This window comes from Alligator mississippiensis, chromosome 2 (assembly GCF_030867095.1).
Source record: "Alligator mississippiensis isolate rAllMis1 chromosome 2, rAllMis1, whole genome shotgun sequence".
Lineage (NCBI taxonomy): Eukaryota > Metazoa > Chordata > Crocodylia > Alligatoridae > Alligator > Alligator mississippiensis.
In genome coordinates this window covers 231,754,015-231,780,241 of record NC_081825.1, presented here as the reverse complement: position 1 = coordinate 231,780,241, position 26,227 = coordinate 231,754,015, and the positions used below count along the sequence as shown (strand labels likewise).

Sequence of the window (26,227 nt, the reverse complement as noted above, 5' to 3'; positions counted from 1 at the left end):
ATCCACATTCTCTTCACCAAGGCTTTTCTCAGATTTGCATCTGATGCAGAGTTCAAGGGGACACATTTACAAACCTAACAGGCCATGCCTATGAGAAAGTAGGTTTGACAAGAAAACATACCACAGACTCCAGAAAGACTGTTGCAGAAGGGCAGCTGGAAGGGCTCCCTCTTTCTTTCTGTTTATCAACAGGATATAGATGCTTGAAGATTGTGCCCCTCCTGCAAACCTCATTTTCCTTTGCAGAATAATAAGCAAACAGGTCTTTGCTTGCTGCCTGCAGGGAAATGGTTTTGTAATGGAAGGAGCACCCTGCACTAAGACAACAAACAGAAGAATTGCCGTGTTTGTTTTTCCATGTGCTAGAGGTGAAGGTGCAACCATAGCGGGGCTCCTTTCACATCCTCTCCAATTGACAGAGGGCAGGGGACAGGCACTGATACACACACACACATAAATATGTGTAGAGTCGGACTATAATTGACCTAGAAGAGTGGTTCTCAACCTTTTTAGACTCAAGGCGCTCAACCCTTAGCTTTCACTTTTTTCTTGGACTATAGAAAAATATGAGAGCAATTCTTCTGTTGCAACGAACTCAGAAAGACCACAAATCAGAACATTTATAATTCTACGAATCCCTATTTGAAATGTCTGGGTTTACCTTGTGAATCGTGTTTAGAGCTAACATCGAACAACCCTTGAAAGGATCTCAAGGCACCTCAACACAGCTATGCTTATAGAAGCAGCCTGTAGTGAAGATGCAACTATAACAGCAAAACTGTACTGTTGGTAATATATTGCTTCACTCAGGATGGGTGTTTGAATGTTTTTACTAGGGCTGTGCGAAATTTCTCTGGCAGTTTTGTTTCGAGGCTACTTCAACTCATTTTGAGCTCAAAGCAGCAAAATCAAAATGAAACAGAGAGCTTCAAAACAGCCTTGAAATGAAATGAGGCAAGTCAATATGTTTTGAAATTTTCTAAACGTTTTGAGTTTTGAAGCTCAAGCTGGACTTGCCTGCAGGGAAACAGAAACTAAAGTAAGGAGAGGGAGGGGGAAGAGGGGGAAAAGAGGGGAGGGCTGCTCTCATTATTGACTGTGTAGCTGGCCAGTGACTGTCACCCTTCCCTGAGGTCCCTTCCAATCCCAGTGCTCTGGGGGAGGGATGGAAAAACTGCATAAAAGGCAGCATTGTTTGAACTGGCCTGCTTTCTGCCTTGGTGTCAGTTGAGTGAGGGCACACCTTAACTATGCACAAAGTGTCACCCATCCACGTCACGAGTTTTGCCTGTCAGCACCAGCTAGAGGTGCAGGGCCCCAGAACCCAGACTCCCCCTGCACCTATCGCCTTGACAGCTGGCAGGCTTTGTGGCCTCAGCAGGGGCTAGCAGGCCTGCAGCTTTCACCCTGCTGCACCTTAACACCCACAGTGTCACCCATGTCACGGGTTTTGCTTGTCTGCAGCTTGTGGTGCAGTTTCCCCCAAATGCCTGCACCTGTTTCCTTGAATCTTGGCAGGCTCCATTGCCTCAGCAGGGGCTTGGATGCCTGCAGTTTTGATCCTTAACACATACACGTGACATGAGTTTTTTGCTTTCAAGACTTTGAGGTGCAGTTTCCCCAAAACCCCTGGACCTATCTTCTTGAAACTTGGCAGTTTTCGTGCCCTCAAAAGGGGCTACTATTACTGTAAGTTTCATCCAAATCAGGCAAGAAATGACAAAGTTATATGCTGTTTCAAGTTTCCCTATTATAGCCTATGGGCAAAACGTCGAAACAGTAAAACTGTTTCAACGAAATTAAATGGAACAGCAGTTTCGAATTGAAATGAAATTCGAAACGAAATGCTGTTTTGTCAAAATGCAAGTCGAAATGGAACCGTTCTGTTTCGCACAGCCCTAGTTTTACTATATCAGTATAAAATGCAGCTTTGCTGCTATTGCTGGGTGCACTTGAGGATTGCTTTAAGAACATAAGAACATAAGAATTGTCATTTACTGGATCAGACCATGTGCCACGCACCAGACCATTTACCAGTACCACAAATAACTATTCCTAAACCAGTCTAGTGCTCCTACAATAGATTGACCCTTAGTGTTGAACAGGGAAAAGAGGATGGTTTACCCAAAGTGACTCTTTCCTTTGCTTCAGCCTAAAGACAAGAAGTTACTTAAAAGTGACTACAATTCCCAGCCAATGCAAACTCCCAAGCAAGGATCTGCAGAGGTCATTGCATGCAGGAATGTGATGATGATAATCCATCCTGTATATATGACCCCAGGGGTGTACTCCCTGCAAAAAGGTGCCGCTGACACTTTTGGTGGTGCCTGCGGGTGCTTGCCGCTTGCCAGGGTGGTCTGCGGGTGGTCCATGATCACCCCTGGCCACCACCGATGCTGCCAGCGGTGCCTGCGGGTAGTTGCCAACCTATGGTCAGCGCTCACCACCTCCTAACCCCCCCCACCGCCGACAGTGCCAGCAGCATCTGCAGGAGCTCCACACTTCCTGCCACCAGGCTCCCACTGCTGCTGCTGTGCTCCTGCCTCTGCCAGCACAGCTGTGGCCCCCAGCTGCTGGGGGCATGCACCGTTCCTGTATAACTTCATCTATACATTCATCTATACATATGATTTGTACTCATATGTGCACTCAGGCACATAAGCTCCTATACATGTCTTTGTAGTGGCTACAGGCCTTGTTTTATTTTTATATATATATATATATATATATATATATATATATATATATACCTAATAGAGCACACAGCTGCAGATATGCCTACTTCCTTGCTTAAACACCCATAGCATATGTACTCTTATACATATATTTACCTAATATATAGCACAGACCTATACCTTTGTGCATATATAACTACTACACACACACATACTGTATATGCTTACATGCATACATTCTGGCATCTGTATACACCAATGTCTATGTTTCCATACACCCTACATATACATGTTCATGCACATACAAATGTAAACACAGTTGCTGCAGCATACCAAAATGTATCTCTGGAAGCTGCCAATTCTTGAAATGTGCAGGCCACTGCAGCTGTGCTGATCCAATGGTTTCTGCTGAACTTGCCAAGTAGGGAGCACTACGAGCTTACTGAAAACTGGGGTGAACTGAAGTTGTGTGCAGTTCACCATCTAGGCCTGAGCCATCTCTCAGAGGGAGGCTAGAGCAGGGAGAGTAGCTCTCTTGGCACTGGGGATCATTTCACACTTCAGTGTGTATCCTATTCTAAAATCTGAAGTGATTTATAGGTGGTGAAAAGAGCTGGCCTAGGGAACACCAAGAGGGTCTGTGATTGATAGACACCAGTCCCTATAAGATATGCATAACAGGAGCTGCTGAGATGAATGGAAAGATTTTGGTTACAAATAAGGAAGACATTTTAAAAATAACCTGTTTTCCCTACAAGTGTTTTCTAAACTTAGGACAGGGCTCCATGGTTGTGGACAGGAACTGATTCCCAAATAGCGGGTGGGAGAGAAGCTCTTTGAACATCTGCAGATGAGTGATTATCATTATATTCCCCTTTAAAAAGTTGGCTGCCCCCCACCCCACCCCATATTTCACTAAGGAATCTAAAACCAGTTTTTGAAATGACCGTGTGTGGTAGAAGCTTTTTCAGAATTCCTCACTCTCCTGTATTTACCTCTTGCCAAGGCTTCAGCCCTATTTCATTTTGGAATATTGAAAGGTCTTATTTTTGTTACTACTCTGTAACTCTCCCAGCCCAATCCACTCCTGTTGGCTTTAGTCAAATGTTTCCTGTTGACCTCAATAAGAACTGAATGGGATCTGTAATTGTTAGGCTCTGTTGGCTTTAATATATTCAGAATACCTCAATTTAGTATGTTTTATTGTTTAGTGTGGTGGACAACCAGTCTCTGTTATAGGCGATAACAATCTCTATGTTAAGGAGAGATTTAGATATCTCTTTATTGCCTGTTTCCATCTGTTGTTTTTCAAATTCATTTATAACTTCTTCACAATCCTTTTGTTTCAATTCCCTTCCTTATACTCAATCCAGTTTTTCTGTTTTTAATACAGCCTGTCTTTCCAGTAGGGATTGTCTTTAACATTCCCTCAAATATAGTCTTTTTATGACTAGTACAATCTAGTACCTGTCCCCAATAAACAAACAGAAGTAATTGAAAAATGTATTTCAGCATTCATAGCAACTGAGACTAAACAAATGGTAAGAGAGAGATCATTGCAGGGCCAAAAAAAAATAGACGATAAATCTCACCAACAATATGGGTCTACCACTTGGAAGTGACAGAGTAAAATTTAGACACATGGAAGGCAGAATGCGTGTCGTGAGAAGCACTTGTTAGAACTGAACCACACCTTCAAAAATCTGCATACCATAAAAGAGCATGATGCTTTTGCTGCTGGGCATTTGCTCACCTCTCTAATGCTGACAATTAGTTACTCCTCATGTTTTTATATAGTATGGCAGTGCCCAAAGGATTCATCTGTGATCAAAGGTCCCTGGTGCTAAGTGCCTGATGAACAACTAGGAAAACAATGCCATATCTTAAGGAGCTTATAATTGAAGTGCAGTGAAATTACTGGAATATTAGGTGATGCTAGGTTTGCTCAGAAATGAAGACATGTCCATATGCTAACACAAGTCAGACAGTAGTGTACATGCACTATGTACTTACTAGAGTACGATATGGGGCATATAAAAAGTTCCATCAGGTCCCTTTGATAGCATGGAAAGTAGGGGTATGTCCCACCCTACAATACAATGCTGTACAGAGACGCTTGGACTTGCTCCAAATGAGTTAGTTCAGGTACAAGAAGCATATCTGTGTTTGCATGCTACCTTCTGGGTAGCAAGGTTAATTAGCTCAGGTGGAGCCCTATCCTAATGAGGCAATACCACTTCTGGTGCTTTGGGGTGTTACTATGTAGCAGTGCCTTTTGCTGTGTACATAAATGCTAAGTGTATATTGGGGAAACAATGCAGCAGTTCCATTTGGAAATGTGGAGCTTGTCTACACTGGAGATGTACCGAGTACATTAATCAGCAGCTATATGATGGAAGACTTCATTCCTTCCCTGCCCTGAATATTTTCAATGGCAGAACTTTAATAGCCATGCAATGAGTCAGCGTGTTGATATGACAGGACCTACTGCAGAATTGCCTCATTGGTTCGTGCTCACAGCACCAGGCAAGTTTCACAAGAACAAAGCAAAGCTAGAGTATTTTGTTTTAGTTGTTTGAAACTTAGCTGTAGATGAGGATGCCATTGCCAGCCTTGTGTGTATCATAGTTCAGTAGCTGTTAAGCTGTTTGGCTTGGAAAACTGGAATTCACTACCTTGTAATTTTTAGATCCACTTTTAAATGAACATAGTCATGTATAGCACGGGAGAGAGAATATACTGTCAAAAAGAAGTGGAGAGTTCAAGCTCTGTCTCCAGTAACTGTATGAGGTCATCAATCTATTCAGGACTGAAACCTAATCTGCTTCCATCACACTGAACCACAGCAACTGAAGGACTTAATTTTAGAAAGCTGTCTGGATCAGTTCTAAAAGGGGATCGATTCCAGTCAGTCTCAAAGTCTGAAGTGCCCCTCACTTCTGGCAACATCAGTACATACAGATTCCTATTTTGCATTTCTGGATTATTATGTGGCTGAGCCCTTGGTAACTGCAGGAGTATGAAACTTTCTCTAATCACAGGGAAGTGATTCTCGCCCTGGGCTTGCATTCAAAGATGCAAAAGCCCTGGATTCATGTGGGGTAATTATAACACTATGAGCAGACTGACAACCGTGAATCTGATATCAAACATTTAACCACAGTTGATCGTCTTTTGTCTAATCAGGTAGGAGGCTGGGGTGAATCTGATATCATGTGCAGGTGTTAAGGCACATGGTTGACAGCCCAGAAGATGTAAGTTGGAGGCTGTAGCAAAAGTGCTCGTGGTGTGGTCCTGTCAGATTCCAACAAATTTGTGAATTCTGCTAAATACCTTGTCATAAGGACAGGAAAAAGGAAAGAAAGGAAGTGTAATCAGGTATGCTCTGAGTCTATGCAGATTATGTAGGTAATGATATGCATTTGAGTCAAGCACAGATCAGTTCTACAGCATCCTTTAGCACAGGGGTGGGCAAAATGTGGCCTGCCAGGCCTTTCTATCTGGGCCATGGGACCCCTAAAAAATTTAGAAAATGAATATTATCTGCCCCTGGCTGCCTGTCATGCGGCCCTCAATGGCTTGCCAAAACTCAGTAAGTAGCCCTCCACCCAAAATAATTGCCTGCCTTTGCTTTAGCATGTAGGGTCCCAAAGCACTTTAGAAGAGAAACCCATAAAACAACTACTGTTCTGAAATGGTGACTACTTGATCCTCCAGTTTTGGTAGAGTTTGAGTGCTGCTGTAGCTGTGACAGTCTACTTGCACTGATCCTCCAGGACCTTCCCGTAACTTCCCTTGCGTCACCAGAACAATACCTACATCCTCCCACAATTCTTTGGCAGAGCAACAGGTTATTGCAACGTTAAGAATCATGGGATGTGCCCCATAGCATCTCACACAAACAGCAGAGATAGAGTCAAGTGGATGCACTAAAGCAGGGGAAGATCCAGGAAGGATGTAGCAGTGCAGTTGCACCCTCCCTTTGATTCCTGGTTCACTTAATGTTTAAAGCCAACTGCCTGTGGCAGTGGCAGCAATCTTTTTTCAGGCAGCAGTGAGGGAGTCACTTGATCCCATTGCTCATTATCATCTACCTGATTCTTTCAAACTCTTCATTCAACAGGTGAACATTAACTCAGGTGTGGAAATAACCTTCAGTGAAGCACTGGATGCACTGTCAAGATGCTCAAGAAGGCTTGGTTTTGTTTTATGAATCTGAAAGAGATGTACATTTCAATCTAATGACTACAGGACTAAAGAAACAACATCTTTTGAGTATTTTTGCCCAGTTTCTTGTATTGTTTAATATAAAATGTATGATATATCAAATTAAAGCAAATTCCAACAAAGTTATATTTGTTTTTGCTTCAATCTCAAACTGACTAATATGGTCCTAGGTTCCCAGCTTCTGGTTTCTTTTTACCTGGAGAAAGATATGAGCTGTGTTATACATAATCATGCACCACACCTTCTACACTCCCATTTCTCAAAATCCTAAATCTGCCCATGCACTCAAGTATGGCTTTGCACATACCCAAGCTGGGCCAACCCAGGTGCTCAGAATCAAGTGCTGCATACCTGAGTTAACTCTATAGAGAATACACATGGAAAGACACGATTCAATGTCTCCACCAAGCCAAATATTGCCCCAGTTCAACCCTACTTGCAATGTAGATTGTAACAAAACTGAACACAAAGCCAACTGAACACAAAGCTTCACTGGAAACAGATAGCAGTACTGTAGCCTACACAAGGACATTTGCTTTTACTCCAAACCATGGCTGAGATTGTGAGGACCATACTGGAAATGACAACCCCTTGACCTGACTGAGATACTGCATGCTGCACGTGTTCCCAGTAAAGAAGGATATTTAAAGAGACACAGCACAGGCAGCTCTACTTATTTTTCTTGGCAAACACCAGGGAATTTCTTTCTGCTAGTTAATTTCAATTGTTAAAGTAAATGACTGAATGTCTTGAAATTGCCTTGAGCCAATAGTTGTTTTTTGTTGGTTTTTTAAAAAATAATTTCTAAGTTTTCTGGTCAGGATAATGGGATCCATGAATTTTAACTGCATCCCTTAATACAGGGGCAGGCAATTATTTTGGGTGGAGGGCTGCTTACTGAGTTTTGGCAAGCCATTGAGGGCTGCATGACAGGCAGCCAGGGGCAGATAAATATTACTTTTCCAAATTTTTTAGGGGCCCCGTGGGCCAGTGAGAATGGCTTGGTGGGCCACATCTGGCCTGCGGGCCACATTTTGCCCGCCCCTACCTTAATAAGAGGAAAATCCTCTTCTCTGGTGTGTGGCATGCTGCTCCTGTAACTTTCACTGATGCTGATGGATTATGTACGCACTGTACAATGCAGTTGGGAAGGACTTATCTCCCCTTTGAAAGGATATACTTCTATTTATGTACATGCAGCTATCACAGAAGGGCCTGCAAAGTTGTCACTGAGCACTCCTATTGATCAGCCATTAGAATCTGTTCCGACTAGTGAAAGGTCCCTTTCCCCTCAGAGGAACCAGCAGTGTTGGGTGATTAAAATTCCATGCTTAAATCTGTATTTTGTTAATGCTTCCCTTTTCCCCACTGGGAGAATTCACTCTGAGGTTATTTAACTGTGATCTTTTCAGTGAGGGATGGGATTTTCCAGAAAGCTCTTAGTTTAAGTTCGAACGTTTCCAATTTAAAGCAAGACAAGGTAACACTTCAGATGTTAAATAAAAGTAAATAAATACAGGTAGCTAAACTAAAGCAAGACATGTTGGTTTTAACTTGGTTTATTTGGTTTTATGGATTCTTTCAGGCTGGGTCTTAAAGCTTTAAGGCTGTTCAAGGGTTTGACCTTGTAAGATTTTTTTTTTAATGGTCTTAAAATATAAAGAAGAAAAGAATTCGCAATCAAACAGGAAGCTGCCATCTTGACAGCCTGGAGATGTCGTTTGAGATAGAAGAAATGCTTTCAAACATATGAGAGAAAGCAGAGACTTCCAAGATCAAAGCAAGTTTGGTTCTGTCTTTTTTCTATTTCATCTTGTTGATGGTGGGGAGCCAACAACAATATTAAACAAGAAATCCAACTTCATCTTACAGCTCAGAGGGTCAGTTGTCCACTGTGACTTTTATACTTGTATCTGCCAAAATGCTTGTCTACTGGCTTGCTCATAAAATTGCACCCACAATTTGAACATCCAACTGATCAACTTGCAGGTGCAAATCATGGGATTCGCACCTGGTACTGGGTACATGTTGAGGCCAGCTGAACACTTGCCCTGGGGGTTACTTACCATGCCCAGGGATCCTAAGATAGAATGGCACTTCCAGTGGCATGAGGTTTGATCTGAGTGGTGTCACTGCTGGCCAGCATCAGTCCAACACAGGCTCCTTCTGAAAGAGATGCTGGCACTGATTAGAGTCACAAAAACAGTGAGTCAATAGTGGAAAACTTTTGGGAACTGTTTTCATATGGAATAGTTAGGAATCTGGTGAGCACTTGTTCTCTACATGAGCTTCACTAGAACCTACACTTTTAAAGAGAAGTCTCTTGGTACTTCTCCCAAAAGCTAAAAGGGCTGTTTATACCATTCAATGATGGCGCCAGGCAGTGCCATATTGAGACATGCTATGATTGCTAGGCTTGTAGTACCTTCCAGACTCAATGTAGTGCAGCCAACTTACTGTGGCAGTGTGTTTCAGCATAACACATTGGTATGCACACAGTGCTGCCTAAGGCAGCTACTGTACTTGCAATTTAGGAAGTAGTGTGCATGCAGTAGGCATGGTAGCTCTTAATTAATTAGCTAGTTAATTAAACAGTATAGATGCATCCTAAGGGACTCAGGGAAGGTATCTGTTCATCTCCTAGTCATGAGGTGCTTGAAGTATAATATGGAAGGTGGTGGGGGAGCTCTTTGTGCCATGCACTTTGTCGCCTTTGGTTACATAGCTCCAAGCACATTGATAATGCTCAGCAAAGATGAACTGTAATGGGCAAAGGCAGTTTTGCCTTCCATAAAGGCTCTAAGAAGTTGTTTCTGGGCCCCTCCAAAACTATAAACTAGTATCATGGCTATTTTACTGGACAGAAGATGAAAAGCAAAACACGCCATTTTGGAAGCACCAATTTCTTTTCTAAGGGCCCACATAGAATTGTTGTCACTTAGTCCCTGCTCGATGCCTGGTACTTAGATCTTGAAAGCCACCTAAAGCAGGCTGGCATTGTTGAGCTCATGCGATTACTTTCTTAACAGCTGCGTCCAAAGTTTCCCTGGGACCTGATTAGGAAAACATTGCAGCAGATTCAAGAGAGGGGGGGAAAAAAAGGTCAGTAGAAAAAGTTAAACCCTTGCATATAACATTTCATGTGACTGAGCTGGCAGTTCAATGATTGTGGACTCCTTTGGCATGCAGTGGCTTGTGGAGACCTTGGAATTATATAGGATTGAGAGAGAATGCCAGCAATGTGTGTGGGGCTCAGAGGTGAGGATAAAAGGGAAACATGATTCAATGAATGAAGAAATACACATGCAGTTTGTGAATGGCTTTCCCTTTGCTTAACCTGCAGTTAATTTAGTGCAGCAATCAGAGAAAGTCCTACAATAGTACCTTAAGATTTGGAACCCGGGTGCCATTTGTCAGTGCTGTTTGCCAGTTGTCTGTGGAACCATTTGCTATGCTGAAGTCACTCCTTGAGCTTTGCTTGGTTTCTGAAGAGTATTCTGCAGCATGGGAAAAAGGATAGGGTGACAGGTGCTGACTGCTAGCTAGTATAGGAAAGGAAGTGGAGTTCCAGGGCCTTGATAGTGCATCCTTGAGTCTCTTAAAAACAACAGCCTAGAACACCATATTAGTTGTCAGAAACAGAGGATTAAGGCAGCCTTCTACTATCTGGATACAACAGCTCCCTCTGACCATGACACTGTAGCTGTACATGTTGTGGTTAGTTCATCCCTTGCATAATAAGATGATCTAACATATTAGGTTACTGAATACTGGTGGGGGATATGTGTAATTTTAAATGAGGCTTTTCCATCTTAATTTTGCCAGCTAACTACCATTAACATGTAGGGGAAACTAAGTGTTGCTGATTAAGGAATCTAGGATCAGTTAGCTGGGGCTAAGTGGCCAAGCTCCCATAATGAAATAACATAGGAACAATCTATTGGCGGGACCGCCTGTTGTCTTTTGTTCCAAAATGGCTGCTGCAATTTGTGTGTGCATGCTTTGAAAGGACATAAAAGGAGAGGCTGACCATCCCAAACATGTAATCTTGGGAGGACAGGAGCTGGGCATTTTCCATTGAGAACTGTTTCTCTACAGTTCTTCAGACTGCACTGTGGAACCATCTTTATTAACCTTCCAGGCTAGCCTAGAAACAAAAAATGCTTTCATTTCCCTTTGGCGGCTGTTCAGTTGTGTGCGTTCAGGCTGCTTCCTTAATTGCAGTGGTTGTTGACAACTTCTTCTGATAGAGACCCCTCTCTTTGACCTGCCCTCCTCCCTCTCTCAAACTTCCTTTGTAGTATAAAAGTGCTTGGACACAGAAAAAGTTAGGACAATGTTACATGAAAATAAGCCCAGAGGAACTCAGTGTCTCCAGCTGTGGAGTTATGCTGTGCGTCTTTCTCCTGAACACTCATTTCATATTGGAGCTGTTTATTTCCCTTCCTTGGCTATAAGACATTTTATTTATTAGTACTGGATTTCCTGTTGCCTGCAGTTGCCACTGCTGCCCAAATTGCTTTGCAGTTGGGTTCTGTTCTGCACATTTGTTACCTTCTCTGACTTAGGTTTTGTCAGCAATTTGATCACTGGAAAAGTTATATGAAAGCAACATCTGACAAAGAAAAAGACTCATTAGCTGACTTGCACAGCAGCCCAGACAGGCAAAGGCATACAGGAAACCTGTGCAGTTGCAAAGAGGAGCTCTGCTTAAGAGCAGATGCACAAGTGACACTTTCTTGGATGGCAGAAATGCCTCGTCTTTCAATTGCACATAGTTCACTACTGGGAAGAAATCATCCCTGTGCACTGCACAGTTTCTCTCTACAGACCACCGTTAACCAGGGTTTGAAGGACAAAGCTATCTTGAAAGTTTGGGGTTATATTTTTAAAGAGTGATAGAAGGAGCGTTTTGTGGATGTCTCTCCTCCCATTTGTGATTGCACTTCCTTTTGTCCATTGATGGTCATATAACATTTTGGGGAGCAAATATGGCTATTGCTGATATGGAATGCGATATTAAGAAAATATTTGTGTGTTTTGTAGCCAGAAACATGAAGGAGCAGCCAGCTGCACTTGACTTGACTGATCTCTGTGCACTGCCACCAAGTGCCTCACAGTCTGAGCAACACTCTTGTAGGTGCCTACGGAAAAGATGAGGGACAGTGCTTCTCCCTTGCCTTGCACCTTGGATAGTCCTTTATGCAGACAGTATAAACAGTAAAATGCTGCCATTCTGATTTGGTAGAATTTTCTACTGCTGCAAGGTAGTGGAGAATGAGGCCTGCAGTGGGTCTCTTGGTTCTGATCCCACACTAATGTAGTAATATATTAGAGTGCATTGCTCTGTTTTTCCTTAGCTTTCTTTAGATCTGGTTAAGACTTGGGACCCTAAAGCTGAGTAATGAAAGGTATTAAGGGCTGAGCCATGTAACACACAGTGGGCATATCTACACATGCACTTTACTGAACAGTAGACTAATTTACTGTGCAGTAAAGCATTACTGTCTACACATGTGCTGCAATTAGGGTGCAGTAGATTACTTTACAGTGCTGTTGGATAGCCCCATCAAACACAGGTACTATATGACAGCAGAGTAAATTATTGTGCTTAAATGTGAATGTAGACAGTGACATAAGGATTAGTTTACTTCAGCTTAAATTGAGCCGGAGTTTATTCAGTCACATTAATTGCACGTGTAGACAAGCCCAGTGGGCACAAATGGAGAAATGCAGAAGGTTTTGACTGTAAGACTGCAATACAATTCATATCATAATCCTTCCAGGCCATGATCCTGTCAGCTGCTGTTGGGCATGACAGTAGCAAGATGGCAGGGTAGAGGAGCATCAGGCAGTTTTTCCTTTGCATCAGTATTAAAGAAAAGCTCAGGCACATAAATAGGGGGGTATTCTTCTGACATCTTTCAGATGAGATGAAAATCAGATGTCCTGGCTAGCTGGGTTATGAAAGAACCCAAGGCATTAACTGCAAGAGTTGATGTACTAGCCCCAGTACTGTGGCCAAACTCCAGTGCTTCTAATTATATCCCACCTCTGTAAACTCTCGTTGCATTTGCATATGCCATTCTTTCGTTCTTGTCTTCAACAGCTCTGTACAGCTGCCAGGCACTAAACAGCTGCCATGTTCTACCTCAGACCTGGCTGCATTTCAGTGGTGGATGAAATGATCACTGTGAAAAGAAGCAGGAAAGCACTTTGTATCCTTGACAGTGAAAACTGGTTTGGAAATGTACACGAGGACATTTATCTTTGCTCTGCACTGTTACCACAAAGAGGATGAAGACCATGGCAGGTCATAGGGAGAGGTGTGCTGTAGGGACACAGATGAGGCAGGAAGAAGCTGCCACAAAGTAGGAGAGAAGAAATCATTCAAAGCCTTCGAACAGCAAATCTGTCACGTGCCCTTTCATTTAATAAATCATGCTCATGTTTCTTTTCTTTTTCCTTTTTTTTTTAAATTCAGCCACACTGAAAACAGTTCCATTCTTCCTTTGAGAGAGTCTAAAACACTAGCAAGGAATCTGCTGGTAGATTTCCCTCTTGCCCCTAGAAAAAGGAAAGGGGCCAGTTGCAGCAGTCTAGACACAAGAGTCAGAAACTAGGATGCAGCAGGAACTGAACGCATCATCTCAGCAGTGTAACAAGCAGCAGGTGCAAGAATGACAGCCACCGCTGCCGTCAGCTCAGCTGCTGCAGCTGCCAGTCAGCCCGAACCCTGCCATCACCTTGGCTGTGCATGGTGCTGACTGCTTGTATACCTCTGCACAATCTGTTTGTGGGCCAGGACATCACAACAATTAGGGATGGAAGAAACTTAGTGGATTGCCTCACTCATTTCTGTGCTAGTCTAGGCTGCATGCAGGTCCCCACCCCTATCACACAAGCTGCCTTGGTGGTATGTGGACCCCTGAGACCTCCCCCACCATGCAGAAGCAGGAGAAGTGGCAGATGGGTCCTGTGGGCTGCATATTAACTGTTGGTGAGTTATCTGCAGTCCACAGATGACAATTTAGTGCCTCACGGGCTGTGTGCAGCTCACAGGCTGCCAGTTGTACAGCTGTTATATGACATTTCTGTTACAATTCTGTCTGAGAGATGGGGCAGCCCCAGCAAGAGCATGGGAAAAACTATACCTCATATTGTTCCCATTAGCGTGTCAGCTCCACTATGCTGGTATTGGGCAGGTACATGCCCCTTCCACCTCCCCATCCCTCTCCAATTTTTTTGGCATCTTAATCTCCAATGGGAGCAGCAGTGAGCTGTCTCTGAGAGATGAACAGGGAGTATAAAGTCAGGGTGGGCTTGGACCATCAAGTCTCAGCATATCCCAAAAGTTCCAGAATGGAAAGGATAGTTATTAGCATTTGAAGAAGCCAGAAGAGTATGTTGGTTAATGGTTAATGCTAAGACTGGGAATCAGAGATCTGTGTTTTGTTTCCAGCTCTGCCCCTGACTGTCTGCATGATTTCACACGTAGCACTTGACCTTTTTAGGCTCAGTATCCCTGTGTTTAAAATGAAGCTGATACTACTTACCTCACAAGGCTAGGAGGGAGGGGAAGGAGCCTTAATTAATTTTTGTTTGTCGAACATTTTAGAGCTTGGAATGAAAGCTCCCAAAGGAAGCAGAAGATTGATAAAAGTTTTTTAAATCTTAGTCCCCTTCCTTCCAGGTAAAATGTTCCTGTAATACAGGAGAAACCAGCTAAAAAACCCTTGCCTTTCAAAGTTTAAAACAAGTTTAAAGAACACCTCCTCTTCCTTCCTCCTCCCCCCCAAAAAGTTCAATGTGAAGTTTTAGGCCTAACAGACTCTCTGCTCCCTGGAAACCTGGATGCTTTGCAATGGAATTTTCCCTGCTGTTCAGCCTTTTGTACTTCGGAAAGGTCTTGGAATGAAGCATGTGACTGTAAGAGCAAAAAAATGCTTCTGTGTCTGAATTCTCTATCAAATATTCACAAGCTACCCAGATAAAATAAATTAATGTAAGTTTTGCTGAGCCTGCTTAAAAGCAACAGCAGAGGACAACATTGTCAAGATAAAATCTTTCCTTTGGGTTAAAAGAATGCCTCCTCAAAGCATCCAGTGGGTAACATAACAGTCAGGAAGATGCTCTGCTTCATGATGCAATTTGCTAGCTTTAAAAGGTGGCATGTTGAAATGGAATAACATCCTTGGTTGCTACAGCAACAACTACTTCCTCATGCAGTGTGGGAGAGAAAGCACGTAAAGCTGCAGAGAAATCTTCTCCATGTTCCTCTAGCCACTGGATCAACTAGAAGTGAATTTATTTTCCATGGCCCACTGAATCCTGAAGTCTCAGACTGGTACCACAAGGATCAGTAACTGATAATTGGGGTGCTTTGATGATGTGGTATTTGCTTACTAAACACTGGATTGGAGCTGTTCTTGGCTTATTTCACAAAGACCACACTGCAAGAAGCAGGTGGCAATGACTTTCACTCACTGTCAGCCTCAGGTGGATGAGACCTAGCAATCTAGAGGAGAAGCTTCTGTGTACCCAGCCTCCTGTGTTCCTCATTTCATATTCCACCACTTAGTTCCCTCCTTTTAAGGAGGGCAGCCCAAGCAGGATTTCACACGGACACCTTCTGATCACAGCCCACCAGGCCAGCCTCTTGAGATGAGGGAGCTCTGGAAACAGAGGTGTGGTTTCAGTTTGCAAAAGACTGAGAGCTGCGAACAGGGAATTCCAATCCCAGCTCAGTCACATACCCTGTCTTTGGTCTTGAGACAGTCTCATATGACATCTGACTGCTTTCCCACCTGTAAAATGGGTAAAAAATGCTCTTTTCCCTTGCTATGGTGTAAATATTTGTCAAGAGTTTTGAAGAGGCAAGAAACTGGACAGTAATATCCCTAAGGGCAGACCCTATTTCACTTTATGAGACCATATGGTGCTCACAAAACCGTCTAACTGCCATTTCCGGCACATGTGCATAGTTTGCAATCCTGCTTCATATACAATGTGGATGTGCAAGTGTGCGCAATGGCTACTGAGCATGCTCAGGAGGTTGCACTGTAGCTTCCTAAGCATAAATTGTAAAATCACAGCCAGGAAAAAATGGGGAGATTGCCTAGTGGTTAGGTCACTCATCCAGAAACGTGGGACCCAGGTTCCAAGTACCCTCCCCAAAAAGGAGTGAATATATAGCTCTCTGACTCCCCAGCACAGGGGTCTTGAAGTACAGCCTTTGCAGCTTTCATTTAATGCACTTTGGAAAAAATGGAAAGCAGTGGTAAAGTGTCTACCCCAGTAGGAACAAGGATCTAGCCTAAAATCCAGGACCCCTAGCCTTCCAGAACAGCAGCCATTTCACTGAACTATACACACTCTAGCTTGCTATCTTCCTCCTAGTCCCACCCATCTCCATCTATTTTCTTCTTATAAGTCAGAAAGTCAAAAGGATGGCTGGAAAGGGGAATCAGACCAGTAAGGTCCAACTTTTTCAGCCCTATGCCCTCCCTAAGTGGCACTCCAATCCCCTTCCCTTGCATGCTCTGCTACTCTGCCTTTTGCTCCCCACCCTATCATTTGCTCTGTTTTCTGCTCCCTGCCCCTTCCCTAATTTGCTTTGTAACACACAGAAAGGCTACCCATGCCACTTGTGACATGTATGCCACAGGTTGGCCACCCCTGACTTAGACTATGGTTAGAGCACTTTGCTGGGAAGTTGGAGAGATGTACGTTGGAACTCTTGCTGAGTAAGGGTGCCCTAGACTAGCATCACAGGCAAGTGCCATACCCATTAGGATATTAGACCTCCCTCCATGAGTCGTGAGTTTTTGCATGGCTACAATTTCAGGACTTATGCTCACCCAGGTATATATGTATGGAGCCATATACCTGCCCAGACAGAGCACAGCCTACTGCACATGCTCAGTAGCTATGAGTAATGTCTGTATGTCTACATTACGTGTGGAACAGGATCAGAAATGATGCATAAATGACCCAAACAACAGTTACATGGCTGGGATACTGCCATTTGAGCACATAAAGTGAAACAGGATTCTGCCCATACTGTCCCACCATTCAGACTGCTACACTTTCTCCCTCAGTCCTGAATTCCCACAGTCTTGCTGTTATATTTCACTGATACACACTGGGATATGATGATCCTAAAGTGCATCACAGGAATAAAGCCACTTGCTGCTGCTCTTTGGTCAAACCGCCATGGCTTCATGATGTCCCTGAAGAGTTCAAATGTGTGTGTCTGGATGGAACAGGCTCTAGGAGCAGAACTCTTTCTACATGTGGAGCCAGTTCCTGCAAATTAGCAGTAAGAGACTAAGTCTAGGGGGTGGGTGCTGTCACCCCCTCTGCTTTGCCTAGTCTAGAACGTGGCTCTGTATCTGCCAATCTGACCCCTTTCATCAACATGTCACATCCATTAACCAGAAATTAATACAGTTCCAAATGTCCATGCTCCTGAGTTTAATATGGCTACTCATGTACTGCGAACAAGGATTGCTTTCAAAGTCACCTCTTCCACGGTGAAAGAAGAAACAAGTTCATGAACTGGAAAATTAAAAAAAATCAAGTTTGATCAAATGTCAGTTGAGGTAAATGAGCCCTCCTGCATCTCTCTGGTCAGCCTGCATTCTCCTCCTGAAGCTTTTGCTAGATGGGGTCCTTGCCAGTGGAACTGGGTAAAGCATTATCAAGTAAATCTTCTTTCAAGGCATTGTTCCTCACTCTTAAGGCCTGCAGTGCAGGATTGGTTCCTTCCCAGGTGGGATCTTGTTGGTCTTTTCCATCTGAAACACAGAAGCAAGAAAGACAGTTCAGTGACAACATGATGATACACCATCATATGAGTCTGGGTCAGAAAATGACTGAATGGTATTATTTCCACTAGGCAAGGCAGACTGTAGCTTCAGGCAATCTGCGAAAGCAAAAGTTGGAACATTTTTCAGGGTACGTTAGTCTCTGACTGGCTGAATATGCAGTTAATTTACTTGTTCTTAACCTTTACTCAGTGAATAAGGATCATCTATCTCTCTTGTGCCCTGCCTGGGTGTGCCAGGGCCCTCTCTCCAGACTGTTTAGCTTGGAACAGTCTATACAAAATTCTGTGTGGTCCAGGTCCTTCTTCTAGCTTGCCTGGCTGGCATCTGCAGAGTTTATGGCAACAAACTCCCTGCACACTGTTGATTCCACACCAAGCATTAACGTAACTGAGTCCATCTTAGATCACCTTAATCAATCGCTTTGTCTCTAAACCAAACCTTAGACCAGTGGTTCCCAACTGTTTTGGAGAGGGGGTCCCCCACGTGCCCGTACCACACTTGGCGGCAAACCCAGAAGCACCGTGCACGGAAGCGCCGACAGAGAACCCAGAAGTGTTCTTCTTGAACATTTTGCGACCCTCCTGAGGGACCCCCGCGACCCTGATTTGGGTTGCGACCCTAGGTTGGGACCCGCTGTCTTAGACAGATCTACACCTTTCAACCATCCTTTTTGTGCTAGATCACTCTAAAGCTCAGATTCTCAGCTGGTGTAACCTGACATATCTCCACAGAAGTCACTTGGGCAAGGGCAGTGTATGTTTGCTGAGGTCCTGTATGTCAGTCAAAGTCCCAGATTAGGCTGTTTTTGTCAGAGAACACCTGCTAATGGGATGCAACTCGTTTCCTGCTACACAGTTTTCTCCATACCTCCCCCTCCATTAAGAGTTCATAGATTCACGGATGTTAGGGTCAGAAGGGACCTGAACAGATCGAGTCCGACCCCCTGCCTAGGCAGGAAAGAGTGCTGGGGTCAGATGACCCCAGCCAGATGCCTATCCAGTCTTCTCTTAAAGACCCCCAAGGTAGGGGAGAGCACCACCTCCCTTGGAAGCCCATTCCAAATTTTGGCCACCCTTACCGTGAAGAAGTTTTTCCTGATATCTAGCCTAAGTCTGCTCTGTCAGTTTGTGACCATTGTTCATAAAACCACTTGAACAAGAGTTAGATGAGAGCAGTGGAGATCACATCAATTTATTTTTCAATCTTTGATAGAACTACTTTGGATATAGATCAAGCATTGTAGCATTGCCATTCAATGACACATTAAGCATTTTATCTCCCTAGGATTAGGAATACAGAGCACGGTAGTAAAAAGATTGACAAACTTGTCTAATTTGAGATGACTGTTGTTTTCATAAATGCTACTGGATCATCTATTTGGGTTGGTCTAATAAAAGATATCAAATTCACCCAAGGAACCTTGTCTGCCTATGTCTTTAGACCAACATGGCTACAACCCAAACCCCTGGATCATCTACAGAAATTCTGACTCTCTCATTTCTTAAAGCACATTTCCCAGGGTATCACTACCTTCATTCAGACAAGCTCTATTGTGGTGTAACAAGGCAAAGTTTTTCTCAAGGGCCCTGCAGAGCACCCAACACTAATGTTAGTCAATTGCTATTGTTTCTATTAAGGCTTTGAAGAAGTCAATAAAGCTTAGTAAATGGAGGAGGGTAAAAAAGCAATGTAGTTGATTAAAAAGGGCCATAATAATGCTAGTACTAACAGAGGTGATATTGCACAAAGGTCAGAGGGGACAACTGTCAGATAAGAAAGGAATCCCCCTACTTATGCATATATTTGAAGTGAAGGGGGTCTCAAGCTCTCTAATGTTGTGCGATATCCATATTAAGGCCCAGTCTTCACTAGGAAAGGTTTACTGGTATAGCTCAACTGGTGTAACTATAATGGCAAATACATACTTTGTACCTGCAGAAAAGGGCTCTTGCCAGAGTAAATCATACAGGTTCCAGGAGGGAAATAAGACATCACAGCACAAGCACTTTTATGGCAGCATAACCATGTCTACACTTGGGCTTCTGCTGCTGGTATAGCAGTGCCATATCCAAATTGCACTCGTAAGCAACAGTAACATACTGACCACCGCATAGACCTGGTGTAAGACCCTGGTAATGGGTCTCTGCAAATGCCCAGAGAATCCTTGCATAAAGTCATGAGAAGAGTCTGAGAAATGGACACAATGGCTAGGGACTATTTCTGGCTTTGGAAGAAGTCTAGTGCAAATGACTGGACAAATTTACTCCAGTAAAGGCTTACAAAAGGAATTACAGTCCTACAAGCCTGTGGCCTTCTCTTCTCTCCCCCTCCTCACCAAAACAGCTGCTGGGAAAACCCCCTGTCAACTGCCATTCTACTGTGTTTTGGTCCCATTTACAAGGTCAAGTTCTGAATCCCCATGGACTGAAGAGTCTGTTGATGGAAAAAAATCATTTTTTTATTTTGCAACCTCACTGGTAATTGAATAAACAGTGACATATGTCTCTGCAAGGGAAGGGACTACAACATTACTAACATTCTTAATGAATGTTTAGTTCTCTCCTAGTTACCTGATGTGCTATCTTAAGCTCGTAAGTGATTGCATCCCTTAAAAATGCCATTAAAAATAATGTTAATAAGTAGTTTCAGGCTAATCAACTACATTTTGTTCCTGGGCATCAGTTCTCAACTAAGATGGTTCAGTAAAGTTGGAATTTTCTCTTTCCATCTGTTTTATTTTCCCTCCCCTACGAAGTGGCTAAGAATACTAGAGGAATTTTGCAACCACATATAATAACCCTGTTTTTCGAATGTCGCACTTCAGGAACCCTGAGTCTGCTTCATCTCATATTTTGTAGAAAATTCAACCTTGGTCCCATCTTGAGGCTGTTTTGGGATTTTACAATACTCAGGGTTCCCTTCCCCACTCGACACAATGTTTCTAATAGAAATATGGTTGCAAGTTTAACTGCTGAGTGGGTACCATCAGGGCATAATCACAAGTTCATATAGTTTTGAGACCCTTTCCATATTAATCAGTGGTGAAGGTATGGAGCTGTCATGGTTATTTTTATGTGACATGTAATTGCCCCAGTGCATAATCCCAGTATGGGAGAGGCTAATGTTATGTGAAATTGCTCAGAGCTCCATGTAGCTGCAACCTGGATAGGGTGGGCCCTACTTCAGCAATCCTTACTTAGGTTTAGGTGGTTCAGCTGGTAGAACTGGTCTAAATAACTACAGGTCAAGGATAGGACCACGTAACTACTTAAAGGAGTTCCAGGCAACTGCAGGGTAATCTGCTGCATATGCAAAACAATTTCATTTTAAGGTTCTCTGAGTGAGGTCTTGGGGGATTTCCCTGCCTTATGTAATCTACTCCTGCTTCTCCACTTCCTCTTCTCTTGTTGCCAAGAGGCACAAAAACAAGTCTAAAGACCGCTGGTGTTTCTCAAACTCAATCAGAAAGCTGTGGTGATGATGTGCTCAGTGACCTATAATAGCCTCACAGCTTTCAGAACATCTTCTGATACCAGATGGCTAACACCTGGAAATGAGGAGGGCTTGGCAGAAAGGGGGAGTAGAATAACATAGCTGGTCAGGGGCACATGTCCTGTGGCACTACAGAAGAGCTTGGCACCGAGGAAGATTTGTACGAGCTAGCATCCAAATACAGCTCTGCAAAGCATCTCAAGGCTCACTTGCCATACTTCCTGCTTTAACAGCCCTAATCCTCACATAGCTCTGCCAGTGTAGCTCAGATGAGACCTGCAGTGTTCCTGCTATTTCAGTCCTAGGATCTCTCCTGAACAAAGATGGCCAGTCATGCTGAAATGTCAATGGTCCCAGGACATCGACAACGGAAGCTAGGATGAAAACAAATACACCTTCCTTCGTTATCTACACTAGATCTAGTCCTGTAATGGATAATGGCTGAAGTAACTCAATGAACAGTCATGAAGCCTCAGGGTACGCCCTTCTGGGGTTGCGGTGTGGCATGGAGATACCCCAGCTAGGTGGTAAACAAGCTAGTTTTGGTATGTGATCTGGTCTAGCTGCAGAAGCACAAAGCTCTATGTAGGCTCATTTGCCCTGCTGTGCAGCAAGATCTCCTCAGCTGTGGGCTTCAGCAGTTGAACTGTGCCTGGTACACAAGCTAGTCTACTGACAGTTACCTGCTAGGGCTGTGCAAAGCTTCGGTTGCTGATTTGATGTGGCGGAGATTTGTCCTGATTCGGTAGCCGAATCTCCAAATCCAAATCGAATCAGAGGACCCTTTAATTGAATCAGAAGCCTTCAAACAGATTTGGAGAGATTTGGAAAGATTCGGCGATTCAGACATAGACACAGCTTTAAAAGTCTTTTCTATATACCTCTAGGTAGCAGGCAGCTCATGAGTGCTGTGATGCTGGGGTGCATGGAGAGTCCCACAGGAGAGCAAGGGGCTCCCGGGTGTGCTCCACAGCAGACCTGGAAGTGGACCAGAAGCACTTCTGGTCCACTTCCAGGTCAGACCAGGAGACCTCCACTGCACACCCCCGGCTTAGTGACTGGTGCCTCCTGGGTCTGGGGAGACACCCAGGGGTCCCCCACAGCCGATCACTGAGCTGGGAGGGAGTGGGTGGGGGAAAGGGCCCTGTGCATTCCCTGGAAGTGCTTCTGGTCCACTGCCGAGTACGCAAGGAGCCCCCTGTGCTCCTGTGGGACGCTCCATACATCCCAGCATCCATGAGCCGTGCTGGTACCTTGAGGTATGTAGAAAAAACATTTAAAGCTGTGTCTATGACCGAATTGTTGATTCTCCAAATCAGCATCGAATCTTCAGATTCTGATTTGGCTGAATAGAATCAGGGACAGTGATCTGAATCAACAAATCGAATCACTGTCCCCGATTCGGGCTGAATCCAAATCAAATAGGGCCCACTTTGCACACCCCTACTATCTGCACTACCCACACGCCATACAGCAGTGTGTAGCTTACCCATACTTCTAGGTCCCAAATGGAACATTAATAATGCCATAGGGATTCTGAGAAGGACAGCCTTACTGAAAATTGTACCTAGGAAGAATGAAGCAGGCAAGACAAGCATCTTGGCACTGATTAGGACATAAGTCTGCGCTGCACTGACAAGACTGCACTTGCTGTCTTGTGTTCAGGCCCGGACAACGCACTACCAGGAAGGTACCGATAAACCAAAGGAAATTCAGAGAATGATCTAGAGGCTCTATGAACTTTTGAAATCTCTGTTTGATTTTTTTACCAGCTATTTAATTCCAATCCCTAACAAACATTTGGGGAAATGTTATCTTTATTCAGTATTTGACACGCTGCCCTTCAGCGTTTGATAGTTTGGAGTTAACTTCCCTGAAGGCTCCCCTGAGGTTCTCCAACAAGGTCAAAGGAAATTTGATTTGAGAAGGGAAACAGGAGTCTCTAGTCGGCAGGGTACTGACCTAGGACTCAGAAAACCTGGGTGAAATTCCTGTCCCCTCCTCTTGCTTGCAGTGATCTTGGGCAAGTGACTTATGTCCTCATGCTTCAGTTTTGCCATCAGTAATATGAGAATAATGCAGCTGCCCTACTTGAACCAGAGCTTGAGATCTACTGGTGATAGGTGCTCTGGCAGTGCTAGGCAGTGACAGAGTTATTTCCACAGTACAAAACAAGCAAAGAGAAAAAACAAATCTCCCAAGCCTTCTTCAGTCATTACAAAGAACCAAACTGAACAAAAATCCTTAGCCGCTCACCTTTAAGAGTGAAAAAGGTCAAAGTAAAAGGTCTGCCCAAGCCAAACAGCTTGTTCAGCTAGTGTGGTTAAGACATGCCAGTTTCTGTAGGGCAGGAGAGCAATATGGCAGCTTTAGATCTGGCCTTCTTTGATTCCCAGCCTGAATGATCGAGTGCCTATTTACAGGTAGGTCAACCTTTAGCATGAATCCAGTGCAAAGCTTGAATTCCCGCCTCTGAACAAGATGCTTTCCATGCTCTGCCACTACACCTCAACTTAACTAGGGGCAGTGAATGCAGGCTGGCTCTCACACAAACCTTCCAACGAGGAAATAAGTTAGACTGCAGAAAATGCCCCACCCCCAGAAAATTGTGAAATCCTTTTTGTTTGAAACTAAGCTGCTCAAAGCATTAGTAAAGTTATTGTGAAGATCAATCCCATGCTGGCCCTGGAAAGAGGGGAGGCACATGACAAACTAGATCTGCATCTTCTAATTCCTAGTTTGAAGACAGACTGTGGTTGCTTGGCCTGGTCTAGCTTCAACTTTTATTCTTCATCAATTTTAACTCTGAAAAGCCTCTGCAAGGGGTCGCTGTGGTAGCCTTGAAAGGGGATGAAATCAATAATCTCTAGTGGGTCTTTTCCATCTATTACTTCTGAGTCCCTCAGTTTACATGCCCAGAGGGAACAATAAAACCTCTATTCTTCATCTCATTGTTACTGTGCGAGTCCCACAAACTACTTGCTCCTTGTATTAGTGGCAAGCAGGTGGTTTGATTTTTACAAGTCGCTTGCACAGTGATTTTGATGGGAACCAAATGAAACATCATTACGTAAATGGCATCGTAAGACAGAGAACTGGTGATGAAACTTTACAACGACGCAGGCTGTCTTTGCCAAGGTGGGACTGAGGAGGTGCTTGGGAGAATCTTAGGGCTTCTCCACAGTAGAGTGATTCTACAGACATTTTCCACTGTTGCCAACATTGGTTCATCTCTTTGGGCCATAGCAGCGGAGGAAGCCGTAGTATAAACAAGGCTCTTGGCACTGAACACCCTATCATTTGGACCTTCTCTAGAAAGCCAGCTCAGTACCTTGAGGCAATCCTACAGTCATGTATTGTCGGTATAGTTTGCATCACTATGTGGGGGCAAGTAGAAAATAGAAGAAAGCAGCCTACAATGAGAGCTTTTTTCCTTCATCTGCTCTTTGAATAATACATAGTGCTTCTTGGTGTATAAAACTGACTGTGAGCTGATTCAGCTGGTGCATATGCATTAATGGATCTTATTTCCCTCCCTTGCAGGATCAGTCCAGGACTTCAAAGCACCTTTTAAAGCCTCCCAGCCTCCATTACTTTTATTTGCATGGTGGCCAGCAATCAGAAAGGAGAGGCCAAACCACGCCAAGTACTAGATCTGCTTTATCTGTTCCAAGTTGTGGAGTGAGGAGGATAAGGGGGAGAGAGATAGAGAGATGCCCTTGGGGCAAGATGAGCTCTTAGTGCTCAGGTTTCTTCTACATTCAGGCAAGAACGTGAGGGCTTGGCAAGATGTTAGCTGCAGTAGTACACAATGGAACACGCTTCACCCAGTGCAGGATAGGATGAAGAATAACATTTTCCTGGTTACTAAAGTTTCCTCAACTCAAAAATGCAGAACATCCATAGGAATAAATGGTCAATTAATTAACATAGTACTAAGAATAATTTAAAATGGAAAACACCTATACGTGACTAACTGGTCCCTTCCTTATAGTATATTCTCTAGTGCTTTGTTTCTCTTATATTTCAAAGCCTGAACCTTGTCCTCATTTTCTGGGAAGAGAATTCTACAGTCCAACAAGTTTCCCTGTCATTGTATTTTCCCCGATAATCTGATTCTTTTTAAATGTTCCTCTTTTAAATGTTGCCCCATTACTTCAGGGAAGAAAATATTTCCCAGATTCAAAATGCAACAGAAAGCGGAAGTGATAAAGGAACACAGCTGACAAATAAAGTCAGATGACAAACAAAAGTGTCTTTCTGGAACCAGTTGAACTCCTGGCCTCACTGATTACAGGAGAAGCCTCTGCTACAAGGAAGACTGTATGGTACAGTCCAGGTATGGATTTAATAGAACTGTGCCCTGTAAGGGTTAGGAGAAGCAGAGATCATGGCTTTAACACATCATGACATGAATGGTTGTGACTCGTTCTGGACAAATTCCATTAATGACAGGTACCCTAAAAATAGTAGTGAATTAACTGATCTTGATGGTAACCAAAGCAATGCATTTTACATACTCAGGAAAACTGGAAGGCTACTGATGTGCAGAAAAAAACAACATGTCATCCTGATAAAAAAAGAAACATCAGAAGCTGCTTACAGATAGGTTGACAGGCACTTCAGAAACTGGTGACATAATTATGATTTACATACAACTTTCCCATGTACAGTTTATACATAACGTTTTGCATGGTTTAACTACATCCTGCAGCGGACAGCTGAAGGCTGAGTGGGCAACGCTAATGTCTGTTTAAATCTATAATACCTAATAATAAAGATCTATATTACCTTCACAACAAGGCTCTATCTGTACTAGGAAAATGTTCAAAATCTTGCAACAATCTGATTATATTAACATAGTTACAAGAATGCAAATCTATATTGTAGATGAATTGCACTGATACAAAACCAAACTTACACACATGTGACCTAGTCTAGTAAGTCAGCAGAGTAAACCCTGCTGGTAAAAGCTGTGGTTTACACCAGTGCGCTGTGTAC

General features: G+C 43.6%; 1 protein-coding gene across 6 annotated transcripts in view; it reads right to left on the bottom strand.

Annotated features, from left to right (window-relative positions):
- Positions 1 to 17,363: 17,363 nt before the first annotated feature.
- Positions 17,364 to 26,227, bottom strand: part of RAD51B (RAD51 paralog B) — a 700,041-nt gene continuing 691,177 nt past the window's right edge. The window contains exon 11 of one of the 6 annotated variants that reach the window (XM_019476917.2): positions 17,364 to 17,701. In XM_019476917.2, the coding sequence (XP_019332462.1) occupies positions 17,565 to 17,701 (137 nt within the window). In that variant the 3' untranslated portion in view covers positions 17,364 to 17,564. Of the gene's footprint in view, positions 17,702 to 23,994; positions 24,111 to 26,227 lie in introns of those variants that run through there. The other 5 variants (XM_059722892.1, XM_019476918.2, XR_002086863.2 and 2 more) reach the window with 5 other exon arrangements.